A 27,052-nucleotide genomic window follows, 5' to 3' on the forward strand; every position below is an offset into this window, starting at 1 on the left:
AGGAGGAGAAAATTAAGGCATTTAATTTTTTCATATTCTTCAAGCTTATTTAGTAATTGTCCCTATTAAGAGCTTCACTTAATTTATTTGAATTAAAATACACAGCTTTTTTTTTTCTTAGTGAAGAATACGTTTATTAATTGTCAAACCTGGCTTTCCTTGTTATATTTGGGAATTAAGCCATGAACAGTACTAAAAAAAGAAAGAGTAGTTTTTTGCAAAAGTCAAAGTAGTTGAGTAGTGCCATAAGCTGCATCTGTCCATAATCACACTTTTTACACAGAATTTCAAGGGGAAAAGGCCCAGAGGTACCATGTATGTGCTTGCCCCCTGGGACTACAGAGTATACTTGTGAACAAGCCAAAAAGACATTTTAACTCACCTACCCTCCCACTTTTACTTTCTCAATAACTCAATCCAGGAGCTGTTTTGAAAAGTTGACAACTTGAATACAAATGTTTTATGATATTCCTCCAAACTTGGCCAAACAACTCTTTCTGTATCATAAATACTTCATTGAATTCAGAATTCATCTAGAGATGACTCCACTGGCAAGTAGCCGAAAGCTGTGGGTTCTGGTTTCTGTGGTGAGGGCTTGTTAATTAGAGAAAATTGCCCCTCTGAAAAGCAACCCCAGAACATCCAAGGCCTAACACAGTAAGTGGCTAGCTGGATTATTAGTAGAGCGTGGACTGATGAACAGAACCGCAGGTGGCTGTCAGGAATCTATAGTGAAGGAACTTGTAGACTGGTTTCTTAGGTTTAAGTGCACATCTTTGCCTCGTAGGGGCACTACACACACACACACACACACACACACACACACACACAGTATTCTTGATTAGGAGTTACTGGTTTTTTTCTGGATAGTTAAAATTATTTTTAGGAAACCATAGAAACTATCAAAATGACTTACTATGAAAATATGCACACAAGATGTCAACCTGCAAATATATATATGACAGCTAACGTTTTCTTCATGCTACTAATCAATCAAATTGTATTAGCAAAGAGCTAAAAACAACATAGTTTGATGAAAGATGTTGAATTTATCTACTACTATAGGAAGAAATCTTTTCTGCACTAATCTGACAACCTTGACAGATTAGATTTAGGTGATGGATGTGGGACACATGCTGAAATGATGACAGAATAACTAAAAGTGAAACCTTAGTTGAAACCTCTTCTTGTCATGAAGTGGTTCAACTGCCCTGCAAGAGTGCACTCAGAGTTTGTCACTGTACACCCTGAGCTTTCTGAAGCATTCCCAATTTAAATGTTCTACTTTGTTTCCCCTGTAAAATGTCTCGGAAATATATTTTTTTCAGAGTCTAAACTGCTTGTCAAATCTTAAGTGAAACAGAAAGCCTTTAACAGATCATCTGTCTCAAGTTACAGTGGCGAAAATGCATTTGCTTTTACAGTATCTCAAACCAAAAATATGACAAGGATGTATTTCTGCCCTCAGGCAGCTTAGAGCTTAACACAGAAATAAAAGTCCAGCTAACAAAAGATGAGAGAGGAAAGAAGGAAGAGAAAGAAATCAAGGAGATTGAGGGAAAGGATTTCTGATCCACAGTACTTTGATATTTGGTGTCCTTGAGAAGACAAGGAAAGGAATATGTATTTTATGTTGTCACATTTAACTCTTAGTTTCACATGTAAAATATCAATTTTAGATATTTTAAAATTTATTAGTTTTCTATGTTTATAAAGTCATATTATTTATTGTAGATTATCTTGAAATTTAGAAAACACAAAGACAGTAAGAGAATCACCCATGATTCTACTTCCTAGCAATAAACAATGTTTTTTGTGTACCCATGGACAAGCTTTTAAGAAATTATACTCTTCATATGCTTTTTGTAGTTTTGAGTCTCATTGTTTTTCATTTGTTGTATTGTGAATTAATTTTCCACATATTCATTTACAATATTAATATTTATAACAATAGTCTAATTTTTATTTTAATTAGCTTCTGTATTTTCCACATCTATAGAATATTATTTTAATGAATGTGAATACATGTTAATTCATAGCATGCATCAGTTAAGATGGGTTAGATTATGCTGTGTTAACGAACAGCTCCCAAAATCTTCTGGTTTGTAGTGATACGTGTCTTCTATTTATTTTGGTTTATATTTTTTTTATGTAACCAGCATAATGCCCAGGAAATCACAGGTACTCTGTAACTGTTTTTATTATGTTTAGTAGTAGTGAGCTTATCATATAATTCTAAGTAGACAGTAATTCTGTGATTACATGATATCCTTATCAACACACTGGGAAAATATACTGTGGATGATGTAACTATGGTTTGAATGCACAACTGGCTGACAGGTATATTCACAGGTAATTTTTATTGTATCACTGTCATTCTAAGAAATACTGTGAGGTAAGAGTTATTTTAGTAGTTTCACTCAGAACTTAAATAGTATAGTAAAAAATAAGTAAATGTCATCAGAAAATTACTTAAAATTCTTTAAGCTTTTTTTCTTCACTGATAAGATGAGGATCATAATATCTATATTGCTTAACTCACAGAACTAACTAAGATGATATATATAAAAGCATCAAAAGCCTTTTACAGGCTATAAGATAATAAAGTGTAAGTTCTGTTACAGAGATCTTACAGGGAGAGATCAACACTCACTGTAAGAATTCTAAGTCATTATGGAAAAAGCTAATTGTGTTCACAAGAGTTTGCTTAAGAATCCTGGACTGTGTAATATATTTTACAAAATTTTCATAAAAATGTTGATAAGAAGCAAAGTATCTACTCTCAGAAAAATTCAGTGCTGTTGGATAGCTTATCCTCCATAGATAAAGAATAAGTCAGGTGTTACTGACATTGTTTCTCATATGTCCAGAAACCTGAAAATATGTTAGCATTAAATTCATAAGAGATTAGTGTCATTTATTTGTCATGTTCTTTTGAATAATGTCCAATATTCATCTTTGGGGTGTGGAGGATTTGATACTGAAGAAGACATCAAATGTCAGTTAAAATGAAAACTCCAGAGGGCTGGTGATGAAGGTGTTTAGTAGAATATATTTCTCTGGAGCCTGGCACTGTTTCTGACAAATATGTGGTGTTCAATATATATTTGTTAACTAAATAGCAAGATGTAACTTTAAAATCATGATTTTGATTTATGACTCTAAGGAGAAATTTCCTAAAATTATAAAAATTGTTAAGAGTCTTAAAAAATGGTTGAATTCAGGGCATAAATTTCTGAGTGACCCTTGTTTGAGTTTTGGTGTGTATTTTCAAAAATGTTATGTTACTTCATAGTTGTGTATTCTGCTTTCTTAAGTGAAAGTAAGCTGTTATCCTGTTTTCTTTTAATTTATGTCAATCAGTCATTCAGTAAGATTTCATTAATGCATTAAAATCTGTATGTGAGTTTCTTCAGTATATAAATTTAACAGTTCTTGGGATTAGTCTCAGTCGCTTCAGTATTTAAAAGTATAATTAATATTTTTTTACCCCATGTTGGATCAAAATTACTTGACAGTGTCACACAGTCCTACAATGCAAATACAGCTTAAACTACAAATGCCATAGATAGATAGACAGATAGATATTCCTTTTTATTCATTTTAAGATTACATCAAAATAGTACACAAGGTATAACTAAATGTATCCATGTGGTCAAATACACTAAAAGGAGTTTTGCAGGAGGAATCAGAATCTGTGTAAATGAAGGAAATAGAGTTTGTAGAGCACTGCCAAGTTATGGGTATTAAAAACAGTGATTATGGAATTTAATTCCTATATAAAATATTTAAAACCCAATTTATATAATAAAATCAAATCTATTCATTTACCTTTTTTTTTAAAAAAAAGCTTTTTTATACTGCTGGATGGAATTTTTGGCCCAGTAGTACTAAATGTGCATTATTTAGCAAAAGCAAATACTGGCAGTAAAAGCAATTATAAATAATCTTCTACTAAGACAATCTCAGAGGGTAGCAGTACCAGTAAGCTCTGGAAAATTAGATTTATTTTTAATTATGAATAAATTAGGATCTTTAAAATTTTTTGTTTAGTTCATATAATGTAATGATTCAGTTTTCCTTTTAAAGATACTTCACTGGGCTGATAGAATTGGAAAGAACTCTACCGGTTTATCTAACCCCTCCTGTTACTGAAGGAGGACACAGAGGTTCAGAGAAGAGTAAGATTCCTAAAAGCAGTTGATAGGCAGAGTGTTGTGACCTTTTTTTTTTTTTTTTTTTTGAGACGGAGTCTCACTCTGTCGCCCAGGCTGGAGTGCAGTGGCCGGATCTCAGCTCACTGCAAGCTCCGCCTCCCGGGTTCACGCCATTCTCCTGCCTCAGCCTCCCGAGTAGCTGGAACTACAGGCGTCCGCCACATCACCCGGCTAGTTTTTTGTATTTTTAGTAGAGACGGGGTTTCACCGTGTTAGCCAGGATGGTCTCGATCTCCTGACCTCGTGATCCGCCCGTCTCGGCCTCCCAAAGTGCTGGGATTACAGGCTTGAGCCACCGCGCCCGGCCGAGTGTTGTGACCTTTGAAGCAGTTTGTACACATGGGACAGTTTTAACATTGCAGATGTGTCACGTGGTTTTTCTTTGGGAGCAATTAGAGTAATTTTTAACTGAAAATTATTGGAAACATTTTTTTATTTCAAGAGGCTAATCTGTTGTGCTAAGGTTTTCCTTTACATCCCCCTTATTAGCCTGGGCATTTTGATAAACAAATAATATTATCTATCACTTTTCAATTTCACAAACATTTTTATATTTTACATTCTCACGTGACTCTCAGAACAACCTTGTCAGATAAGGAAATACTACTCTTACTCCACAGATGAGGAGACTGAGGCTAAAGGAAATTTAACTGTTCAGATCATGTAAGCACAGTAGGAAGCAGAGCCACATTTGAACCCAAACCTTTCTACTCCAGAACCCTTGTCCCGTCTACTGTGTCTAGCTTTACATAGTTGGAAGAGTTGCTTTTTAAAAGTCAGGTTGTTGGGCAAGGGAGGGGAAAAGAAAAAATAAATAAATAAATAAATAAAAGATTATTGTGATGGCACGTCACTATTTAAAGGAATTCTGTGGTCAACCCTTTTGTTACAGGAAAAATGTCTTAATAGCTACCACGTGTTGAATGCCTGCTGTGGGCCAGGCAGTGTGGTAGGTGCTAACCCTCAGAATCTGCGAAGCATTTTAGAAGGGAAGTTGTGCTGCTTATCTAGTAAGGAACTCACGTAGGACTATTTGCCTTCAAAGCCCCAAGTTCCAGCTGCACCCCAAATTCAGGTGTCCCTAAAGGAGAACACACCCATATGCTTATAGCGAAATCATTGTTTAATGTGCTACTTATGAATTGCATACATGGGTGTTGGTATTTCCACATCTAGATTTCCATTTATTGATGCAGTAATTGCAAAAATACTACTATTGGCTCAGAAGCTCATGAAATTTAAAAAAGAAAGCCAGGAAGGTAAATCAATAGCTGTTTATACAAGTATAATTGCTGGATGGCAGCGTTGGTTTTTTTTTTTTTCTTTGTAATTAACTATGTACGCTTTTCACAAAATTTAAATAATCCATCTGACCCACTCACCTTAAATGAAAATATTTAAGAAGCATGTTCAAGCTTATGGCATTACACTCATACTCTTCTGAAACTTCATCTTACTTTCATAATTATTAGATTCAGTATATTTTTCAATTTATATGTGATTGTATTCTGTTTTTGTTTTGTTTTGTTTTGTTTTGACAGAGTCTTACTCTGTCGCCCAGGCTGGAGTGCAGTGACACAATACAGCTCACTGAAGCCTTGACCTCCCAGGATCAGGCGATTCTCCCATTTCACCCTCTCAGGTAGCTAGGACTACAGACGCACAGCACCATGCCCAGCTAATTTTTTCATATTTTATTTGTAGAGACAGGGTTTCACCATGTTGCCCAGGCTGGTCTCGAACTCCTGGGCTCAAGAAATCTGCCCACCTTTGCCTCCCAAAATGCTGGTATTACAGGCATGAGCCACTGCACCCAGCCTGCTGGTTTGTTTTTAATAATATTTTGCTCTGAGGTTTTTTTTTTTTTTTTAGAAGAATCTTTGATACTATCATATTACCAAAACTGAATAAGTCTTCTCTTCAGGCCCCTGTTTTTATATGAATTTGGTTTGAAGAGTTTTTTCATCAAACTGATTTTTTATTTGCCATGGGTGTCCAGGAAGATGTCAGCTGTGTGAGCAACAGGTTGGTAGAGCACTCAGGTGGAGATGGAGAGGAGACCTGGGCAGCTCCTGTGGCTGAGTCACAGATTCTCCACTGGTCCCCATGTCTCCTTTGAGGAGGAGAAATAGGGCCTCCAGCCCTCCCAAGTTCTGAGGTGGAAAACTTCAAGGGATTTGCACAGTGGGAATGTATTTGAGTTTTGAAGTTCCACCTCGTTCCTGGACTAGCCCCTCATGCTTCACATGGCAATTCTATTGTCCTTTGTTTCAGCTAGAAAATAAACTTTGTTCAGTCTCGCCCCAAATGAGAAGTTCTAGGCAGTCAGGTATTTGGCAAGAGTGTAAGGGTCTCACCCAGGTTTAAAGTACAAAGTTGAATTTCTAAGCAAGCCTGAAGAGTATGTGCAATACACATCTTCTGATTTTATGTTGTTGCATGTCGTGAGGGGTTTGGTGTCTTCAAGTAAAGGTTTTAAAGGCAACCTGGACTAGACTCTAAAACTTGACCCTCTGATGCTAATCAAAAATACGCAATCATCAAATGGCATTCTTACTCTGTTTTTAAACTATTACATATCCCATTTTGACAACTTATTCTTACCTTTTTTACATAGGTCGAACTGGAAGGTACACCCTTATAGAGAAATGGAGAGATACCGAAAGACACTTAGCACCTCATGAAAATCCTATCATATCCTTAAACAAATGGGGGCAGTATGCTAGTGATGTGCAGCTCATTCTACGACGAACCGGGCCGTCGCTCAGTGAGCGACCCACTTCAGACAGTGTGGCTCGAATTCCTGAAAGAACTTTATACAGGCAGAGTCTGCCCCCCTTAGCTAAACTGAGGCCTCAGATCGACAAATCAATCAAAAGGAGAGAACCGAAAAGGAAATCACTGACATTTACAGGAGGTGCCAAAGGATTAATGGACATTTTTGGAAAAGGTAAAGAAACTGAGTTTAAGCAAAAGGTGCTGAATAACTGCAAAACAACAGCAGATGAGTTGAAGAAGCTGATCCGTCTGCAGACAGAGAAGCTTCAATCCATTGAGAAACAGCTGGAATCTAATGAAATAGAAATACGATTTTGGGAGCAAAAGTATAATTCCAATCTTGAAGAGGAAATTGTCCGTCTAGAGCAAAAGATCAAAAGAAACGATGTAGAAATTGAGGAGGAAGAATTCTGGGAAAATGAATTACAGATTGAACAGGAAAATGAAAAACAGCTGAAGGATCAACTTCAAGAAATAAGACAGAAAATAACAGAATGCGAAAACAAATTAAAGGACTATTTGGCACAGATCCGGACTATGGAAAGTGGTCTTGAAGCAGAAAAATTGCAGCGGGAAGTTCAGGAGGCACAGGTCAATGAGGAAGAGGTTAAAGGAAAGATCGGTAAGGTCAAAGGGGAAATTGACATTCAAGGCCAGCAGAGTCTGAGGTTGGAAAATGGCATTAAAGCTGTGGAAAGATCTCTTGGACAAGCCACCAAACGCTTACAGGTAACCACATTTTGATAAATAGAATGTTTGGCCCATTTAAAATAATACCTTCTTGGAATCTCCTTTTCATCAATGTCAGTTTTTCCTTATATTCAAAGAATTAGAAACCCAGCCTTGTTTAAAAGTTTTGTCGAATTCTTGTGACTTACGACAGCTTAGATGAGAGCAGTAGCCATGCGGATCCTTCTCCACGGAAGAGCCTTGTCTGACTGCGGCAGTTGTAGCATTAGATAATGGGATGGAACGGACACTAATGATGAGATAGTGAATCTCACCTTCTCCTTTCAGAGATAGGGAAACCAGAGCTGAAAGAGCTGTCCACGGATTGGTTGGCCAGGGATTGTTGTGGGTAGCTGACTGCTTCTCTGTCACTTCTCCATTGTTGCCAGCCAATCCCAGCTTCCTTCCTGACACATAAACAGCCCTCCTCTCTTCTCCCCTCTCCACAGTACCCTCCTTTGCTTTCCTGAGAGAGGCACAAAGATTTCTGTCTGATTTTCCCCCTTCCTAGTTCACGTACAAGAAGATTTATATTTTGCCACTTAAACCCTAATCACTCAACTTACTTTTCCTGGATATACCCATTCTTGAAAAGACCTGGTGATTATGTTGTGAAAGTTGCAAAGATGTATCAAACAGTCTCTATCAGATGAGATGAGAAAGACACAATTGATTACAATATGGTATTTAAATTTAAATTAAGATTAAATAATAAGGCAATTAAAATATTAAATAATTTAAACTTCTGTTTTTAGTCACACATGGTCGCATTTCAAGTGCCCAGTAGCACATGTGGCTGTTGTACTGGCCGTGCAGACACAGAACATCTCCACCATTGGAGGAGGTTCTGTTGGACTGGGCTGGTTTAGAGCTTACTATTCAAAGTGTAGTCCATGCCAGGCAGCTTCAGGGTACACTTGTAAGAAATTCAGAATCTACTTTGAAACAAGATGCCCAAGTAGTGCCTGTGTACAGTGAGGTTTGAGAAGAGCTGCTTTAGAATATCAACAGTTAGTTTCACAATCAGAGAAAGCTGAGGTTTTAGGAAGAACTGATGTGGTCTCCTTTCTCCGTGACTATCTGTAGTAAGAGATAAAACTACCACCCAAATTTTGAAAATCAAGAATTTCTCATGCAGTAGAAGGTTGGCAGCCTCTAATTTGTCAGTATTTTACTATTGAGATTCATTTTGACATTTAAAAAAAGGTATAATTGGAAGTTGTGTTGCTTTTGATATCACTTACAGAAAACACTAACAACAGTCATTACTGGTAAATCCCACTAACCCACTGAGAAGTGTCTGATAATCAAATATTGATATGTCCCCAAGTACCCCCTACACTCAAATAAATGGAGAAAACAACCATTCACTTCTAATCTCTTCCCAACCCCTACCAAATCCTTGAGACCCACCCAGCTTGGGTAGAGCCAGGGCACTTTTTCTTGTATACAGTAGAGGAAGGAAAGAAATAAAAAGCTGTTTAAATAATAGGATGCCCCTCTTTGCTTATACAGCTTTCCAGCTGTCCAAACTTGATCTCCTTCTTTAAGGCTCTTAGTTCTCTAATCTTTGTCAAGGATTTAAGAATTCCATCGTGAGAATCTTGTGGGAATCTTGCTTTCCTTATGCTGTAAGATAAATCTCAATAATATATCACATGAAAATTGAAACAGCTTACAAAAAACAAGAACTCTAAATCCATGGACCAAATTACAGTTAACTTTGTAGTCATATGTTAATGTGAAGTGGTTAATATGTAAATTTGTGACCAACTTAGCAAGACTGCTATAACACAGAGATGGGTAAAAACCTGTGGGGTTTTTTTCTTTTTATTTTCCACCAATGAGTTTACAGGCTGAGAAACCCGTTTTTGTTTTAGTTTTTGTTTTTCAGTGAAAGTTTATAGACATGCTTATTCCATAAGGGTGCATAATGGTTTTCCAGAGTAAAGCATCGCATGTAAGAGGACAGACTGATGAAACTATTGTTTTCTCTTGGCTTATATCTTGGCCTACACCACAGAGTGGAAGTGACCTCTTTAGCCCATCGTATCCATATAAACCAGATTTGTTACATGTCCTTTTATGAAAGCAGATACCCCACATTTAACCCCTATAGTAGAAGGATTGTCACTAAGATGTCTTGCACTGTCCAGTAGTGAATCCTCAAATTTAAAAAGTAATAATTTCCATCTAGGACAAAGAACAGGAACTGGAGCAGTTGACTAAGGAGTTGCGGCAAGTCAATCTCCAGCAGTTTATCCAGCAGACGGGGACAAAAGTTACCGTTTTGCCAGCGGAGCCCATTGAAATAGAGGCCTCACATGCAGACATTGAAAGAGGTAAGATGTTGAGAAATATGGTTTATTTTCCCTTTATTCTCACTGCTTAACTTTTTTTGTTTTTGCTTTTTGAGACAGTGTCCCCCTGTGTCACCCAGGCTGGAACGCCAGTGGTGTAACTACAGCTTACTGCAGCCTTGACCTCCTGGGCTCAGGTGATGCTCCTACCTCAGCCTCCTGGGTAGCTGGGGCTATGGGTGCATGCCACCACACCTGGCTGCTTTTCTTTTTTTGTATTTTTTTGTAGAGATGAAGTTTGACCATGTTGCCCAGACTGGTCTCGACCTCCTGAGCTCAAGCAATCTGCCTGCCTCAGCTTCCCAAAGTGCTGGAATGACAGGCATGAACCAGCACGCCTGACCATCTGCTTAATTTTGAATAAACTACTTGTATTCAGTTAAAATATTACCCTCACATTCATAGCTAATTTTTAAGTGGGACACTTAAAAATTCTTTTCTTTTTTTTTTTTTTAACTTATTTCCCATTTCTAGAGGAAAACCAGTAACATTTAGGTTATTTATTTACTTAGGTGAGCATGTAATCACCAAATGTCATATCATTAGTTTTAAACTGCTCCTTTATTAAAATTTTTTTCTGAAGTGTATGAGTCATAGTCCGTTAATTTGAATTTTGGCTCTGTTCCTTATGCCCCTTTTTCCTTCTTTTTCTTCTAAAAATTAGCATTTATTTGTACTGATATTTAAAAGACAATTCCAAACCTGTGTATGCATATGGTGTGAGCAACCAAAAAAAGAAGCAAAATATTTGCCTTTTGTAAAGATCATTCACTGTTCAAATCACCAAAAACGAGTTTATCAAAGAGACCTGAGAAGGTTTTAGCCTCTTCTCCCCCCAGTCCAGGGCACACAGGGGATTGCAGTTATTGTTCTGTGCAGTTTTCTCTTTCCGGGTAGGAAGCAGTCTAATTTGTTACATTGCTAAGTACTCCAAGTTGACTAGTTCAGCAGGTGGCTTTCTTTGTTTCCTGTTTAGAGGCACCATTCCAGTCTGGGTCTCTGAAGCGACCTGGTTCATCTCGGCAGCTCCCCAGTAATCTCCGCATTCTGCAGAATCCTATCTCATCTGGTTTTAATCCTGAAGGCATATATGTATGACATTATCTGTCTTTAGGGGGGAGACACAAAAGAGGTACCAAGGACAGCAAACTTCCTTTTTGATTTGTGCCAATGATGAACAGAGGATCTATTCCACAAGCCGCTGTATGCTTTTTCTCTCCTAAATTGCATACCACTTGGAGCCATACCCTGTGCACTGATGCTAAAGAACAAAGAAACTGTGTTTTCACACATCAACAGTGTTGATATTTTTGTCCAGCAGCTGTAATGCAAAGCCTTCGTTTTTATTTGTAGTATTTTGAGAGCTTTAGGAAAGTATTATATAGTGTGTATACATAAATAAACCGTGACTTAAGAGTGAAGAGAAATTTGTGACTGGCTTAGTTTAATTTATTTCATGTAATCAATTAATGTGTGAATGTTGATGTTTTAATATTTTTATTGACTTATCCTGTGACTGACTTACGTTATATATTGTGTGATTATGACTGTGTGCATGTTGCCAGACTCCATCCATGCATTGCTGATTTACACTACACAAGTGTCCTAGGGTGCTCCACCATCAAAACTAACTCCAGAGGAAGCCGCTTGCATTTATTTTGTGAAACTGTCCTAGCCACTGCTTAATTAGGTGAAAGAATTCAGGGTTTTTTTAAATCTGGAATTTAGTCTTTCCTTTACAATATTTCCAAATATATTTGTGGCCACATAGCATAACAGATATTTTTCATGAGGTAAATGGTATGTCTAAAACATTTGCAGTGTTTCAGATACCGTTGAACAAAAATGTAATTGTTAAGTATGTATCCAAACAGGCATGGGGTTTCCTGATACATCATGTGTTTTGTTTCTGCCCTGTCTTATCATTTACACTCACGGATCTTCAGAATTGATCTAACATATAAGTTATAGGTATCTGAGGGCTGGGTTGGTCTACTTCAGGAACATTGCTTTAAGCAATGTATTTTAAAATAACCCACTTCATGTGTATGATCTATTGGTGTACACACCATGGGTAAGGTATTGCTCGCACATCATTTACTCTGTGGATTACGGACCATTGTGTTTTCTTCCAGTCACTTAGATGGAAAGGAGATTAAACCCTAGGTACTTTTTAGCAAGGAAATAAAGTCAAATTCAGCATATGTTTTTATTTTTAGGCTTGACTTTTACAAGACATTAATCTCCATTTGTACATATGTTTTTTATTTGTAAAACCAAAAATGAGTCAACACCTTTTTCATGAGTAGTGACTTAACTAAGATTTACAAGTAATATTTAGACAGATTCAGTCAGACACCACTTAGCCATTTTTACATTCCCTCTGGTTACATTTGGTACAGTATAATTAAGACTTTAATCTGAAATTTAAAGTAGTTTTAATTCTGAAGAAATTATATCCTCTATTATTTACATGCAACAAAATAAAAGTGAATTAATATAGTAATGCCATGGTAACAATAGAGATATGTCTTATGCATGAAGGCAACTTTGGATGTTTTAACACATTTGACTTACTTTGGTTTAGTGAATGCTGACAATGCTGCTCTACTTAGGTTTCCTATGAAAAATTTTAAGAATGGCTATGAGACCGTGTAGAAGCTTCTAGAGAACTGAAAGTAATCATGCAGAGTTGCCTTTTCTAGTGCAGCTAAGTGGCGGACCTCAACTGAAGATATGATTTTCTTTGGGTTCTTGGAGTTATCAAATTGATCTTGCCATTATGTTACTTTGCAAATAACTGAAGTAAATGATTCTTACCTAAATAACCACAACCTGTACACATTTGCTTACAATTTATAATAATTATTTTCTATCTACCTATATTTAAAATTAGAATGATTAAAAAATAATTTATAGCTTTTGTGACAGTAGTGATTTACATATGCCCAATATATGCCTTATTTCTAAATAAGTCATTCTGTATAAAGTCATTTTGTTGTTCAGAGAAATCAAGATCTTATTCACAAAGAAAAACATTTTATAAATTGATCACATTTTATTTAAGTCAAAATGTTAAACTGGAGGCAGTATTAAACTTTGCAATTAGAAGTTTCAGAGATGCCTTAGCGTACCATGAAAAACACTGTCAATATCCAACTTATTATAAATTGTTATCAGAATTAACCTAATAACTTTAAAGAAGGACAAGCAGCATCCTAGCAACTTGCAGTAGTCTTGGGTTCCCAGCATAGTGTCACAGTTAACCTCTCTGACAACTTCATCAGAATTTCCAAGCTGCCAAATAATCTTCATAGACCTGATTACAGATTTTTAAAAATTTCCTAGATGAGGAAAGTATAGAAATGTGAATATGATGAATACATTGAGAAACTGTACTTTTTAATTAGTTATATTACTTCTGGAAGCACATATCTAAGGAATATTTTCTAAGAATCAGAGGAAAAAAACTCATTTTCATAGGAACATCTGAAGATACTTTAGTATATTTGTGATCATTTTTATCTATTGCAAATACAAATGACTTAGATAAGTGCCACATCTTGGACACATTTCGGAGGGGAGTGGGCAATGGTATACAAAAATACCAAATATAAAATTTTCATCTGGGGGGAATATTCAGGTTCTAAATACTAAATTAGATTACAATATTTTGTGTTTTTTTTTTAATATTGCAACTTGTTTTATTGTGATTTTCTATAAGTATTAAATACATTTAAAGATCTTTTTATCTTGCCAAGAAATAATTTGGGATAGATAGCATTGGTATATTTGACCTTTTGAGTGTCTGTCATCCTCAGAGAATGGCCCATAGTGTGTCACCTGTGGACATAGTGTCCCTAGTCCTTTTGTTGTCCTTCTGAGATATTTTGGTTTGATACCATTTGTTATTTTCTTTTTTATCTTGATGCACAGGGACTTTTTTATAATATAAAAACTTCAGTTGGTATTAATAGCAGTTACCTATTTAATTCTCCCAGTCATCAATGAGCTATCAATTCCTTTAGTTCAAATTAGTCATAGACAAGAGCTACAGCAAGACTGATAGAGTAAAAACTATATAAATACAGTAAAAAAAATATAATTTATGGTGTGAAATGTGAAGTATAGCAGTATATAATGAGAACATGTAAGCACTTGCTTGCACAGCATAATTTACACTTGCATTAAAGGATAATTTTCTCTGTGAATAAGAGCAAAATGGTCTTTAGAGAAACAAACTGTTCATTTGAAGCCATTTCTGTGAACATCTTCCAAGATAGAACTGTAATGGATTGAGGAAATAACACAGAAAAGACAAAAACTTTTGATTTCAGGCGTGCAAAGTGCGTGGGCAGATGGACCGTTCCTGTTGTGCATTGCCTTTGATAAATTGGGCCTTAATTTATATACCCGTGCTGTGTTCACATCCCTCTTCTACCTAAAGTTGTCTTTATTGGTTTATATTGTGTTAAAATTAGCTCATAAGTGTTACTTTTCTATTATGTTCTTTTTTTAAGTTGCATGTTTATACTATTTGCTACAGTATTTTTAAGTTTGGGGTGAAGGCCATCAGCTGTATCAAAAAGACAAAACAATCACTATTTATTCAGTATTGCTGCTTTACATCTCCAGAATAAGCTTTCGATGCCAGGACAGTGACTGCCTGAAAGCTGCAGGAGCTCTTTTCAATGCATTTTATATATTTTTAGAAACCAAATAAATGCAGAAAACTATTTAGTATACTAATTATATTAAACCAGCAGAAATATAAAGGCAATAAAGTATATACATATATAAGGGGGGAGGGGAAAGATTAAAAAATAGATTTACAGTCAGACATGGTGATAGCCCTAAATGTATTTCTCAATATGTTTTTCTTTATTGACCCTGGGAGGATTTGAGTTGCTGCAGCTTTAAACAGAAAATTGCCATGTTCACTAATTGTGAGCACATAAATATGCTTTTAGTACTGCTTTGCTTATGTAAAATAAATCTGTAATATGTATTATATGTAATTATTCTTTTCTTTGACTTTCATTTTAAATGTATATTTTCTGATCATTATGAGCTGTAAAACAAAGAATCAATATTGGATATTCTCCCAAATAATAAATTTTCAGGATTCATTGGGACATTACAGTTGTCAGTTTGTTTCTTACATCCTTTATATTTTAAAATACAATTTTACTTCCTTTAAAAGATACTGGAGACAATAGGGGCACATATCACTACACATAATTACATTTTTCATATATACTTAAAGAGTCATCTATTGCTCAAAAGGTGGCTTATTAAAGCAAAACTGAATTAAGAAACTAATACGCCTTTTATTTCAAAAGCGAAAGAAGAAATGATATCTTAATGAACCTCTGCATTCCCAGATTTCGCTAAAACCTTAAGTGGGAGGAAGAGAACTAACATTTCAGCCCCTACCACATGCCAAGTGCAATATGGAGTACTTGTCACACTTTTAACATTCACAGCCATCCAAGGAACTGCTCCGAAATCACAACCCCTAAGTAACTGACACAGCATTTGAACCTAGATGTTTCAGACCTCAAGGCACTTTTCTGTATTCCATGGGAGAGATGCATGAGCTTTACAGTGCCCAGTTTCTGCATTTTAACCACTTTTTAATGTGGAAGTATATAAACTCGTTTTTATAGGAATATTTTTATAAGAAGTTAAACGTTTACTTAGAAATTACACATGGGGGCCAGGCACGGTGGCTCACGCCTATAATCCCAGTACTTTGGGAGACCAAGGTAGGTAGATGACTTGAGGTCAGGAGTTCGAGACCAGCCTGGCCAACGTGGCGAAATCCCGTCTCTACTAAAAGTGAAAAAAATAGCCAGGCGTGGTGGCGGGCGCCTGTAGTCCCAGCTACTCAGGAGGCTGAGGCAGGAGAACCACTTGAACCTGGGAGGCGGAGGTTGGAGTGAGCCAAGATCAGCCACTGCATTCCAACCTGGGTGACAAGAGGGAGACTCTCTCTCTCTATATATATATATATTTAGCCAAAGTAGTATTTATTGAGCCAAAGTAAATTTCCTTGTAATTTCAACTTTCTTTAAGGCCACATAGAAGAAACAATTTCCCATCTATATATATATATAGAGAGAGAGTCTTGCTCTGAAAAAGTCTCACTCTATATATATGGGAATAATAGTATGTTATAAAAACAAAGATGAAATGAGAAACTTAAAGTCATTCAAAATACCAATAAGCCCTAATTTGGGGGACTTTTAAAATTTTAATTATCCATCCTGTCCTCTAAAATCATGTTTTGTTAATGGCAGAGCAAGAAACAGGAACTACTGTTAACTTCAGCCACCGCCCACTCCACATATGTGTGCTGTGTCTATTAGGAAAGATCAGTGGAATCCTATAAAATGGGCATAAATATGCAGGATGTGTTTATGCTTTCCACAGACATTCAGTGAGCCCGTTTTTGTGCGGACACTGGACTGAGAAGCATATATTTGTTCTCTACTTTAAGGAGGTTTACACTCTTTTTTGAGATGGAGTCTCGCATTGTTGCCCAGGCTGGAGTGCAATAGCCCGATCTTGGCTCACTGCAACCTCCGCCTCCTGGGTTCAAGCGATTCTCCTGCCTCAGCCTCCTGAGTAGCTGGGATTACAGGCGTCTGCCGCCATGACCAGCTAATTTTTTTTTTTTTTTTTTTTTTTTTTTTTTTTTAGTAGAGACGGGCTTTTTCACTATGTTGGCCAGATTGGTCTCGAACTCCTGACCTCGTGTTCCACCCACCTCGTCCTCCCAAAGTGCTGGGTTTACAGGGGTGAGCAACCCTGCCCGGCTGGTTTACAGTCTTAATAATAGAGATGACAACTTCAGTACAACATGTTAAGAACCGCTATAGGGGCAAGGATAGGGTATCATGGAGACAAACACATTAGGACATGCTTACCCCAGCCCAGTGTGTTGGAAGATCCTGGAGAAGGTGATATAAACCAAAAGAGCTGTCTGGTAGAGCTATAGCCATACAGTGAAGAGCCAGGGAGGTCCAAGAGAGATGGTAGGTAGGCATCTGATCATAAGGGGCCTTGGTTGCCATGGTAAGGAGTTTGGACTTTATCCTGAGAGCCACAGGTGAATTTTAAGCGTGGAAATTAAATGATTAGCATGTTAGGAAGATAATTCTGACTGGATATGTGAAGAACTGACTAAAGGGTCAAGACTAGAGGCCAGAAAGACTACTTAAGGGGCATGTAGTAGTCCAGGCCAGAAGTGATGGTAACTCGAACTAAGACAGCAGTTTGTGCATGTAACAAATTTTTATTGAGCACCTTCTTTGAGCTAGGAAATGAACCAAGCAGGTTATAGATATCCTAAGTAGACAATACGAATCAAAGATAATCCAGGTGTTTACCACTTATCCACAGCCTTAAAGGGTGGTGGAAATGATGCTGTGGGTCTCTCAGTAACTAGTCACAGATAATCTGTTCTTTGTGGTGGTGGGCAAGGGGTTGGCACAGGAGCAAGGAAAAAGAATGAAAACATGGAGAATAGAATATGTATTCAAGAGGTGGGCCTTCAGATGGGCTTCCTTTTTGTAGAGTATTTTTGCAGTGTTCCCTGTGAGAATGACATGGATTTGGAAGAAGTACTCTTCTCTGCACCAGATTCAGCCATCCAAATATCATCATCCAGTATGTTGGAATCCTGTTTTCCCAGCATTATACTTGACTATATGTTCTATATCCACCACTCTCTTGTATCTGCCATATGTTTGTGTCCAAGGTGATAGAGGGTCCGACATGGTCCAGATTGAAGGAAGTGAAGAAAGTGGACAATACAAATTCCGTGTATGCAAAGTCAATATTTACAAGTCTGCTGCAATGATGGAAGTGTGAAGATCAAATAAATTGGAATACTTAATAACAACATATTTGTAAGCATAAAGCAAGTCACAGGCACTTTAAACTAGAAACAATCAGCAACAGTCACCACACAAAGGGAGGCCGGGGAGACAGGGAGGAATGTGGCATGTACACCAGGAACAACTCACTCAGCCAAGGGAGGGGCTCGCCAGACAAAGCACTGTGACAGTCACTGGGCACAGCCACAAACTGCTCCTACATCACCCACCAATGCCAGCCTACATCTGAACCCTTCGAGGGCCACACCATCCCAGCCCACCTCGACAAGCTAAAAAGGTCTCCTTTTTATTGAGCCAAAGTAGATTTCCTTGTAATTTCAACTTTCTTTAAGGCCACATAGAAGAAACAATTTCCCGTCGATAGGACAGCACTTCAGGTATTTGGGGACATCTATGATGCCGCCTAGTCTTCTCTTTCCCAGGCTACATATTCCCAATTCTTGCAAATAGTGCAGTCTTCAGTCTCCTCTCTCCTGAACACGCTCTACACCAATCTTAAATGTGGCAGCCAGGACTGATAACAAAACTTTTTTTTTTTTCTTAATTATACCTTAAGTTCTAGGGTACACGTGCACAACGTGCAAGTATGTTACATAGGTGTACATGTGCCATGTTGGTTTGCTGCACCCATTAACTCGTCATTTACATTAGATATTTCTCCTAATGCTATCCCTCCCCCAGCCCCACACCCTACGACAGGCCCCGGTGTGTGATGTTCCCCACCCTGTGTCCAAGTGTTCTCATTGTTCAGTTCCCACCCATGAGTGAGAACATGTGGTGTTTGGTTTTCTGTCCTTGTGATAGTTTGCTGAGAATGATCGTTTCCAGCTTCACCCATGTTCCAGCAAAGGACATGAACTCATCCTTTTTTATGGCTGCATAGTATTCCATGGTGTATATGTGCCACATTTCCTTAATCTAGTCTATCATTGATGGACATTTGGGTTGGTTCCAAGTCTTTGCTATTGTGAATAGTGCCACACTAAACATACGTGTGCATGTGTCTTTATAGTAGCATGATTTATAATCCTTTGGGTATATACCCAATAATGGGATTGCTGGGTCAAATGGTATTTCTAGTTCTAGATCCTTGAGGAATCGCCACACTGTCTTCCACAATGGTTGAACTAGTTTACACTCCCACCAACAGTGTAAAAGTGTTCCTATTTCTCCACATCCTCTCCAGCATCTGTTGTTTCCTGACTTTTTAATGATTGCCATTCTAACTGGTGTGAGATGGTATCTCATTGTGGTTTTGCTTTGCATTTCTCTGATGACCAATGATGATGAACATTTTTTCATGTGTCTGTTGGCTACATAAATGTCTTCTTTAGAGAAGTGTCTGTTCATATCCTTTGCCCACTTTTTGATGAGGTTGCTTTTTTCTTGTAAATTTGTTTAAGTTCTTTGTAGATTCTGGATATTAGTCCTTTGTCAGATGGGTAGATTGTAAAAATTTTCTCCCATTCTGTAGTTTGCCTCTTTACTCTGATGGTAGTTTCTTTTGCTGTGCAGAAGCTCTTTAGTTTAATGAGATTCTGTTTGTCAATTTTGGCTTTCGTTGCCATTGCTTTTGGTATTTTAGTCATGAATTCCTTGCCCATGCCTATGTCCTGAATGGTATTGCCTAGGTTTTCTTCTAGAGTTTTTATGGTTTTAGGTCTAACACTTAAGTCTTTAATCCAACTTGAATTAATTTTTGTATAAGGTGTAAGGAAGGGATCCAGTTTCAACTTTCTACATATGGCTGGCCAGTTTTCCCAGCACCAGTTATTAAATAGGGAATCCTTTCCCCATTTCTTGTTTTTGTCAGGTTTGTCAAAGATCAGATGGTTGTAGATGTGTGGTGTTATATCCGAGGCCTCTGTTCTGTTCCCTTTGTCTATATCTCTGTTTTGATACCAGTACCATGCTGTTTTGGTTACTGTAACCTTGTAGTATAGTTTGAAAACTCTCTTTAAACTAGGAACCTGGCTCATTGGTAGGAATCAGGCTCAAACTAAACTGGTTTGGTTGGCTGGTTTTTTTAGAACTTCATCTTACTGAATCATTGAACTGACAGTTCATTAAAATCCAGTTTTTCACATTTTCTACTGGAAATCTTCCATAACTTGTATGTATGTAATTGAGTTTCAGAGTGCATATGCAGGATCACACTTTGTTAAAATACTTATCTCTAAAACATCTGAAATAATAAAGAGGGAAGATGTGGGCTTTAATGTCAGGTCAAAATCGAGGTTAATTTTGTTAAGGGCAGAGTTCTACAGAAGCATAAGCAGGTGATAACTGGGTAAATCCAGCAAGACTCTGATGAGGAGGTGAATTAGGCTTTTGAAGAGTAAACAGGTTTTCACTGAGTCATATTTATTGAATGCCTACTGTGTAGTAGACACTGGAGATACAGCAGTGAACTACAAAAACCAAATCCCTGCCCACATGGAGTTCGTATCCTAAAGAGGAAGACAGATGATGAACAAAGAAGCAAAAAATTGGTATCTTCAATTGTGATAAGAATTAAGGCAAAAAATAAAAGCAGCAAAGAAGGATAGAAAGTGTTTGTGATTTTATACAGGTAGCTTGAGAAGGCCTCTCTTAAAAGATGGCCTTGGAGTAAAGGCAAAGGAAGTGTGGGCAGGCTGTGCAGAAATGAAGAGTAGTAATCTGGGCCACATAACCCACATCAGGCTTCAGTGAGAGAGGTCTGAGAAGCCTGGGAGGCCTCCAGAGTCCAGCTTTCTGTTTCTAAGCAACAGATTTGTAATATATAGGCCTTTCCCTGGCTGCGAGTTAGTAACCCCGTCCAAGTACTCACTTCACCAGTCTTCTCAGATCTAATATAATGCAGGAAGAAGATATTTTAAATATAAACAAATGTTTAAAATCTGAATTGAATTACCCTTAATTCTTCCCAAATTAAAATTAAATTCATAGGTAAGATGTCCTTCTATGAATAGACACAAACTTGGTTTAGTCTATTTCCCAAATAGTGGTGAGGAATAACCATTGGATCTAATGGTGCTTTCTTTTACATATCGTCCTCCAAATGTAATACAGCTTTATAACCTAGAGATATGTATTTTTTTTTTTTTTTTTTTTGAGACGGAGTCTTGCTCTGTTGCCCAGGCTGGAGTGCAGTGGCCGGATCTCAGCTCACTGCAAGCTCCGCCTCCCGGGTTTACGCCATTCTCCTGCCTCAGCCTCCCGAGTAGCTGGGACTACAGGCGCCCGCCACCTCGCCCGGCTAATGTTTTGTATTTTTTAGTAGAGACGGGGTTTCACCGTGTTAGCCAGGATGGTCTCGATCTTCTGACCTCGTGATCCGCCCGTCTCAGCCTCCCAAAGTGCTGGGATTACAGGCTTGAGCCACCGCGCCCGGCCGAGATATGTATTTTTAAAATTCAGGACATTAAACAAAAATAATCCATTGTCAAGTACTCTTGTAAAGTTAAATGAATATTTCTAGAAGCTTCTCAAAAAAAAAAAAAAAAAGGCTCTAACCAAAAAGACAAAGACCCAAACTAAAGCTAGTAATTAAGATCGTGATTATATATACAAAAACAAATTTACCAACCTCAACTCTTTTTTTGTTGTTGTATGTCTCCTCTGTTTTATCTAGGGATCATCATTCTTTCTGATAAGCAGGAGTGTAAAGACTAGATATCACACCAAAAGCTCAGGCAACAAAAGCAAAAATGAACAAGTGGGACTACATCAAACCCAAAAGCTCCTGCACAACAAAGGAAACAATCACCAAAATGAAAAGGTGGACTGTAGATTGGGAGAAAATATTTGCAAACCATTATCTGGTAAGGGTTTAATATCCAAACTATATAAGGAACTCACAGAACTTAACAGAAAACAAATAATCCAATTAAAAATGGTTAAAGTGGCTGGGCACGGTGGCTCACGCCTGTAATCCCAGCACTTTGGGAGGCTGAGGCGGGAGGATCACAAGGTCAGGAGACTGAGACCATCCTGGCTAACACCGTGAAACCCCATCTCTACTAAAAACACTAAACATTAGCTGGGTGTGGTGGCACACGCCTGTAATGCCAGCTACTTGGGAGGCTGAGGCAGGAGAATTGCTTGAATCTGGGAGGTGGAGATTGCAGTGAGCTGAGATCGCACTACTGCCAAGAAAAATTTTTTTAAAAAGGGCAAAGGATATGAATAGATATTTTTCCAAAGAAGACATAAAAACAGCCAACAGGTATATGAAAAAGTGCTCAACATCACTGATCAGCAGGGAAATGCACATCAAAGCCACAATGATACCACCTCACACCTGTTAGGTTACACCTGCTATTATCAAAAAGATAAGAGATAGCAAGTGTTGGCAAGGATCTGGAGAAAAGGGAACCTTTGTATACTGTTGGTGGGAATGTAAATCAGTATAGCTATTGTGGAAAACACCGGAGCGGTTTCTCAAAAAACTAAAACTATCATACAACCCAGCAGTCCCTGTGCTGAATAGATACCCAAAGGAAATGGAATCAGCATCTTGTAGAGATATCTGCACTCCATGTTCATTGAATAATTATTTGCAATAGCCAAGATTCAACCTCAATGACCATTAGTGGATGGATGAATAAAGAAATTGTGTGTATACACACACACACACACACACACACACACATATATATACACATTATTCAGCCTTAAAAAATGAGATACTGCCATTTGTGACAACATGGATAACCCTGGAGAACATTATGCTAAGTGAAATAAGCCAGACACAGAAAAAGAAATACTGCATGGTCTCACTTATATGTGGAATTTTGAAGTCAAATACATAGGAACAGAGAGTAGAACAGTGGTTACCAGGGCTGAAGGGGTGGAAGGATAGGGAGCCATAGGGCAAAGGGTATGAACTTGCAGTTATGTAGGATGAATAAGTCTAGAGATCTAATGCCCTGCAGGAGGACTATAGTTAATAATATTGCATTACATGTTGAAAATTTGCTAAGGGGGTAGATTTTAGGTGATCTGACCACACACACACACACACACACACACACAAAGGTAACTCTGGAAGGTGATATATATGTTAATTTGCTTACCTATAAGTAATACTTGCACTCTGTATATCAAAACATCATGTTTCACACCTTAAATAGATACACATTTTTTTTTTTAAGAAAAAAGAGGAAATTATCAAGACAAGTCACTTATGGTGTATTATGATGGTTAAATAAAAACAAATTGGTTCCCATAAAACAGGTTTCCAAGAACTTGCCCAGTCTTCCATTGGAAACTCCATTTACCACATGGTAGATGCAAACCCTCCAGGAGTATTTGCTTAGACAGGACGCTGTAAAGAGTTTATCCACTATGTTTTCTCTAAATCTTCTAAATTTATTTGGTGTCAGAGGTCCTGGCAAGAGAGATAAGGTCATATTGCAATAGCAATATAGCAATTTGAGTGGTTTACTTGAGAGTCAAATTGGAGAATCTGGTGGTATTCAATAAGAAAAAAGGGTTTATTTTGCTTTTGAGACATGTATTAGTCTGCTTTCACACTGCTCTAAAGATACTGTCTGAGACTGAGTAATTTATAAACAAAAGAGATTTGACTGACACAGTTCCACATGGCTGGTAGGGCCTCAGAAAACTTACAATCATGGCAAAAGGCAAAGGGGAAGTAGGCACTTTCTTTACAAAGAGGCAGGAGAGACAGAGAAAGAGCAAAGGGAGAAGTACCATTTTTAAGCCATCAGATATCATAACAACTCCTTCACTCTCACAAGAACAGCATGGGGAAACTGCCCCCATGATCCAATCACCTCCCATCAGTGCCTCCCTTGATCCACGGGGATTACAATTTGATATGAGATTTGGGTGGGGACATAAAGCCAAACCATATTATTCCACCCTTGGCCCCTCCCAAATCTCATGTCCTTTTCACATTTCAAAACCAATCATGTCTCCCCAACAGTCCCCCAAAGTCTTAACTCATTCCAGCATTAACTCAAAAGTCCAAGTCCAAAGTCTTGTCTGAGACAAGGCAAGTCCCTTCTGCCTATGAGCCTGTAAAATGAAAAACAAGTTTGATACCTCCAACATACAATGGGGGTACAGACATTGGGTAAATGTTCCTATTCCAAATGGGAGAAATTGGCCAAAGCAAAGGGGCCAGAGGCCCCATGCAAGTCCAAAACCCAGCAGGGCACTCATTAAATCTTAAAGCTCCAAAATAATCTTCTTTGACTCCATGTCTTACTTCCAGGGCATGCTGATGCAAGGAGTAATCTCTCAAGGCTTTGGGGAGCCCCACCGCTGAGGTTCTGCAGGGTACAGCCTTCACAGCTACTTTCATGTTTTGGTATTGAGTGCCTGCAACTTTTCCAAGCACACAGTGCAAGCTGTTGGTGTATCTACCATCCTGGGGACTGGAGGACAGTGGCCCTCTTCTCACAGCTCCACTTAGGCAGTGCCCCAGTGGGGACTCTGAGAGGGCTCCAACCACACATTTCCTGGCTGCATTGCCTAGGAGAAGTTCTCCATGAGGGCTCTGATACTGCAGCAGACTTCTGCTGGGACATCCAGGCCTTTTCATACATCCTCTGAAATCTAGGCAGAGGCTCCCAAAGCCCAATTCTTGTCTTTTGTGCACCCACAGGCCCAACACCACATGGAAGTCACCAAGACTTGGGGCTTACACCCTTTGAAGCTACAGCCTGAGCTATACTTTGGCCTCTTTTAGCCACAGCTGGAGCTGCAGTGGCTGGGATGCAAGGCACCAAGACCTGGGGTTGCACAAAGTAGCCAGGCCCTGGACCCAGCCCACAAAACTATTTTTCCCTCCTAGGCCTCCAAGCCTGTGATGGCAGGGGCTGCCTTGAAGATCTCTGACATGGACTGGCCTGGAGACTTTTTCCCCATTCTCTTGGCTGTTAACATTTGGCTTCTTGTTACTTATGCAAATTTCTGCAGCTTGAATTCCTCCCCAGAAAATGGGTTTTTCTTTTCTACCACATGGTCAGGCTACAAATTTTCCTGTATGCTCTGCTTCCCTTTTAAAAATAAGTTCCAATTTCAAACCATCTCTTTTTTTTTTTTTTTTTTTTTTGAGATGGAGTCTCACTCTGTCACCCATGCTGGAGTGCAGTGGCGTGATCTCGGCTCACTGCAACCTCTGCCTCCCGGATTTGAGCAATTCTCCTGCCTTGACCTCCCGAGAGCTGGGATTACAGGCATGTGCCACCACGCCCAGCTAATTTTTTTTGTATTTTTAGTAGAGACGGGGTTTCACCATATTGGCCAGGCTGGTCTCAAACTCTGACCTTGTGATCCACATACCTTGACCTCCCAAAGTGCTGGGATTACAGGCGTGAGCCACTGCGCCCAGCCAAACCATCTCTTTATGAATGTATATGACAATAGTTTCAGGAAAAGCCAGGTTATCTCTTGAATGCTTTGCTGCTTAGAAATTTCTTCTAAGCAGATATGCTAAATTATGTTTTTTTAAGTTCAAAGTTCCACAGATCTCTAGAGCAGGGGCAAAACGCCACTAGTCTGTCTGCTAAAGCATAGCATATGTGACCTTTACTCCAGTTTCCAATAAGTTCCTCATCTCCATCTGAGATCACCTCAGCCTGGACTTCATTGTCCATATCACTAACAGCATTTTGGTCAAAACCATTCAAAAAGTCTCTAGGAAGTTCCAAAGTTTCCCACACCTTCCTGTCTTCTTCTGAGCCCTCCAAACTGTTCTGCTCATTACCCAGCTCCAAAATTGCTTCCATATTTTCAGGTTATCTTTCTAGCAGTGCCCCACTCCCAGTACCAATTCTCTGCATTAGTCCATTTTCACACTAGTATAAAGATACTTCCTGAGACTAGGAAATTTATAAACAAAAGAGGTTTAATTGACTCACAGTTCCACATGGCCTCAGGAAACTTAAAATCATGGTGAAAGGTAAAGGGGAAGCAGGCATAGTCTTTACAAGGTGGCAGGAGAGAGAGAGGGAGAGAGAGAAAGTGCAAAGGGAGAAGTGCCACTTTTAAACCATCAGATCTCATGACAACTCCCTCACTATCACAAGAATAGCATGGGGGAAACCGCCCTCATGATCCAATCACTTCCCACCAAGTCCCTCCCTTGACACGTGGGGATTACAATTCGAGATGAGATTTGGATGATGACACAGAGCCAAACCATATCAAGACAGAATCTCACGCTGTCATCCACACTGGAGTTCAGTGGTGTGATCATAGCTTACTGCAGCATCAAACTCCTAGGCTCAATCAAATCCTCCTGCCTCAGCCTCCCAAAGTAGCTGGGACTACAGTTGTGTGCCACCACACTTGGCTAATTTTTTTATTTTTTGTAGAAATGGAGTCTTGCTATGTTGCCCAGTCTGGTCTCAAATTGCTGGGCTCAAGCAACCTTCTTGCTTCAGCCTCCCAAAGTGCTGGGATTACAGGCATGAGCCACTGTGCCAGACCTAGAAGAAAGGTTTTATTTGGTTGCTATTATATGTATTATAATCTAAACATTATGTATACATTTATGTATGACTATATATACACACATATACATATATACTGTGACGATTAGCTTTGTATGTCAGCTTGACTGAGCCATAGGGTGCCCAGATATTTAGTCAAACAGTATTCTGGGATGACAGTAACTTTTATTTTTTATTTACTTTTTATTTATTATTATTATTTTTTTGAGATGGAGTCTCGCACTGTCGCCTAGGCTGGAGTGCAGTGGCGCACTCTCGGCTCACTGCAACCTCCACCTCCCAGGTTCACGATGCCATTCTCCTGCTTCAGCCTCCCAAGTAGCTGGTACAGGCACACACCACCACACCCAGCTAGTTTTTGGTATTCTTAGTAGACACAGGGTTTCACTATGTTGGCTAGACTGGTCTCGAACTCCTGACCTTGTGATCCGCCCACCTCGTCCTCCCAAAGTGCTGGGATTACAGGCATGAGCCACTGCGCCTGGCCAAGAGTAACTTTTTTTTAACTGTTTTAACTTTTACTGGAAAAAAGAAAACACTTCACAGAGGAAGTAGCCTTTGAGTTAGCTCACAACATTTAAAAAAATATTTCA

General features: G+C 38.5%; 1 protein-coding gene across 4 annotated transcripts in view; it reads left to right on the forward strand.

Moving 5' to 3' along the window:
- RASSF8 (Ras association domain family member 8) overlaps positions 1-15,226 on the forward strand; it is a 117,587-nt gene extending 102,361 nt beyond the window's left edge. For 2 of the 4 annotated variants that reach the window (XM_025403159.1, XM_025403160.1), the window contains 3 exons: positions 6,835-7,724; positions 9,922-10,066; positions 11,061-15,226. In XM_025403159.1, the coding sequence (XP_025258944.1) occupies positions 6,835-7,724; positions 9,922-10,066; positions 11,061-11,182 (1,157 nt within the window). In that variant the 3' untranslated portion in view covers positions 11,183-15,226. The remainder of the gene's footprint in view (positions 1-6,834; positions 7,725-9,921; positions 10,067-11,060) is intronic. The other 2 variants (XM_025403158.1, XM_025403161.1) reach the window with 1 other exon arrangement.
- Positions 15,227-27,052: the final 11,826 nt, after the last annotated feature.

Source organism: Theropithecus gelada, chromosome 11 (genome assembly GCF_003255815.1).
Source record: "Theropithecus gelada isolate Dixy chromosome 11, Tgel_1.0, whole genome shotgun sequence".
Lineage (NCBI taxonomy): Eukaryota > Metazoa > Chordata > Mammalia > Primates > Cercopithecidae > Theropithecus > Theropithecus gelada.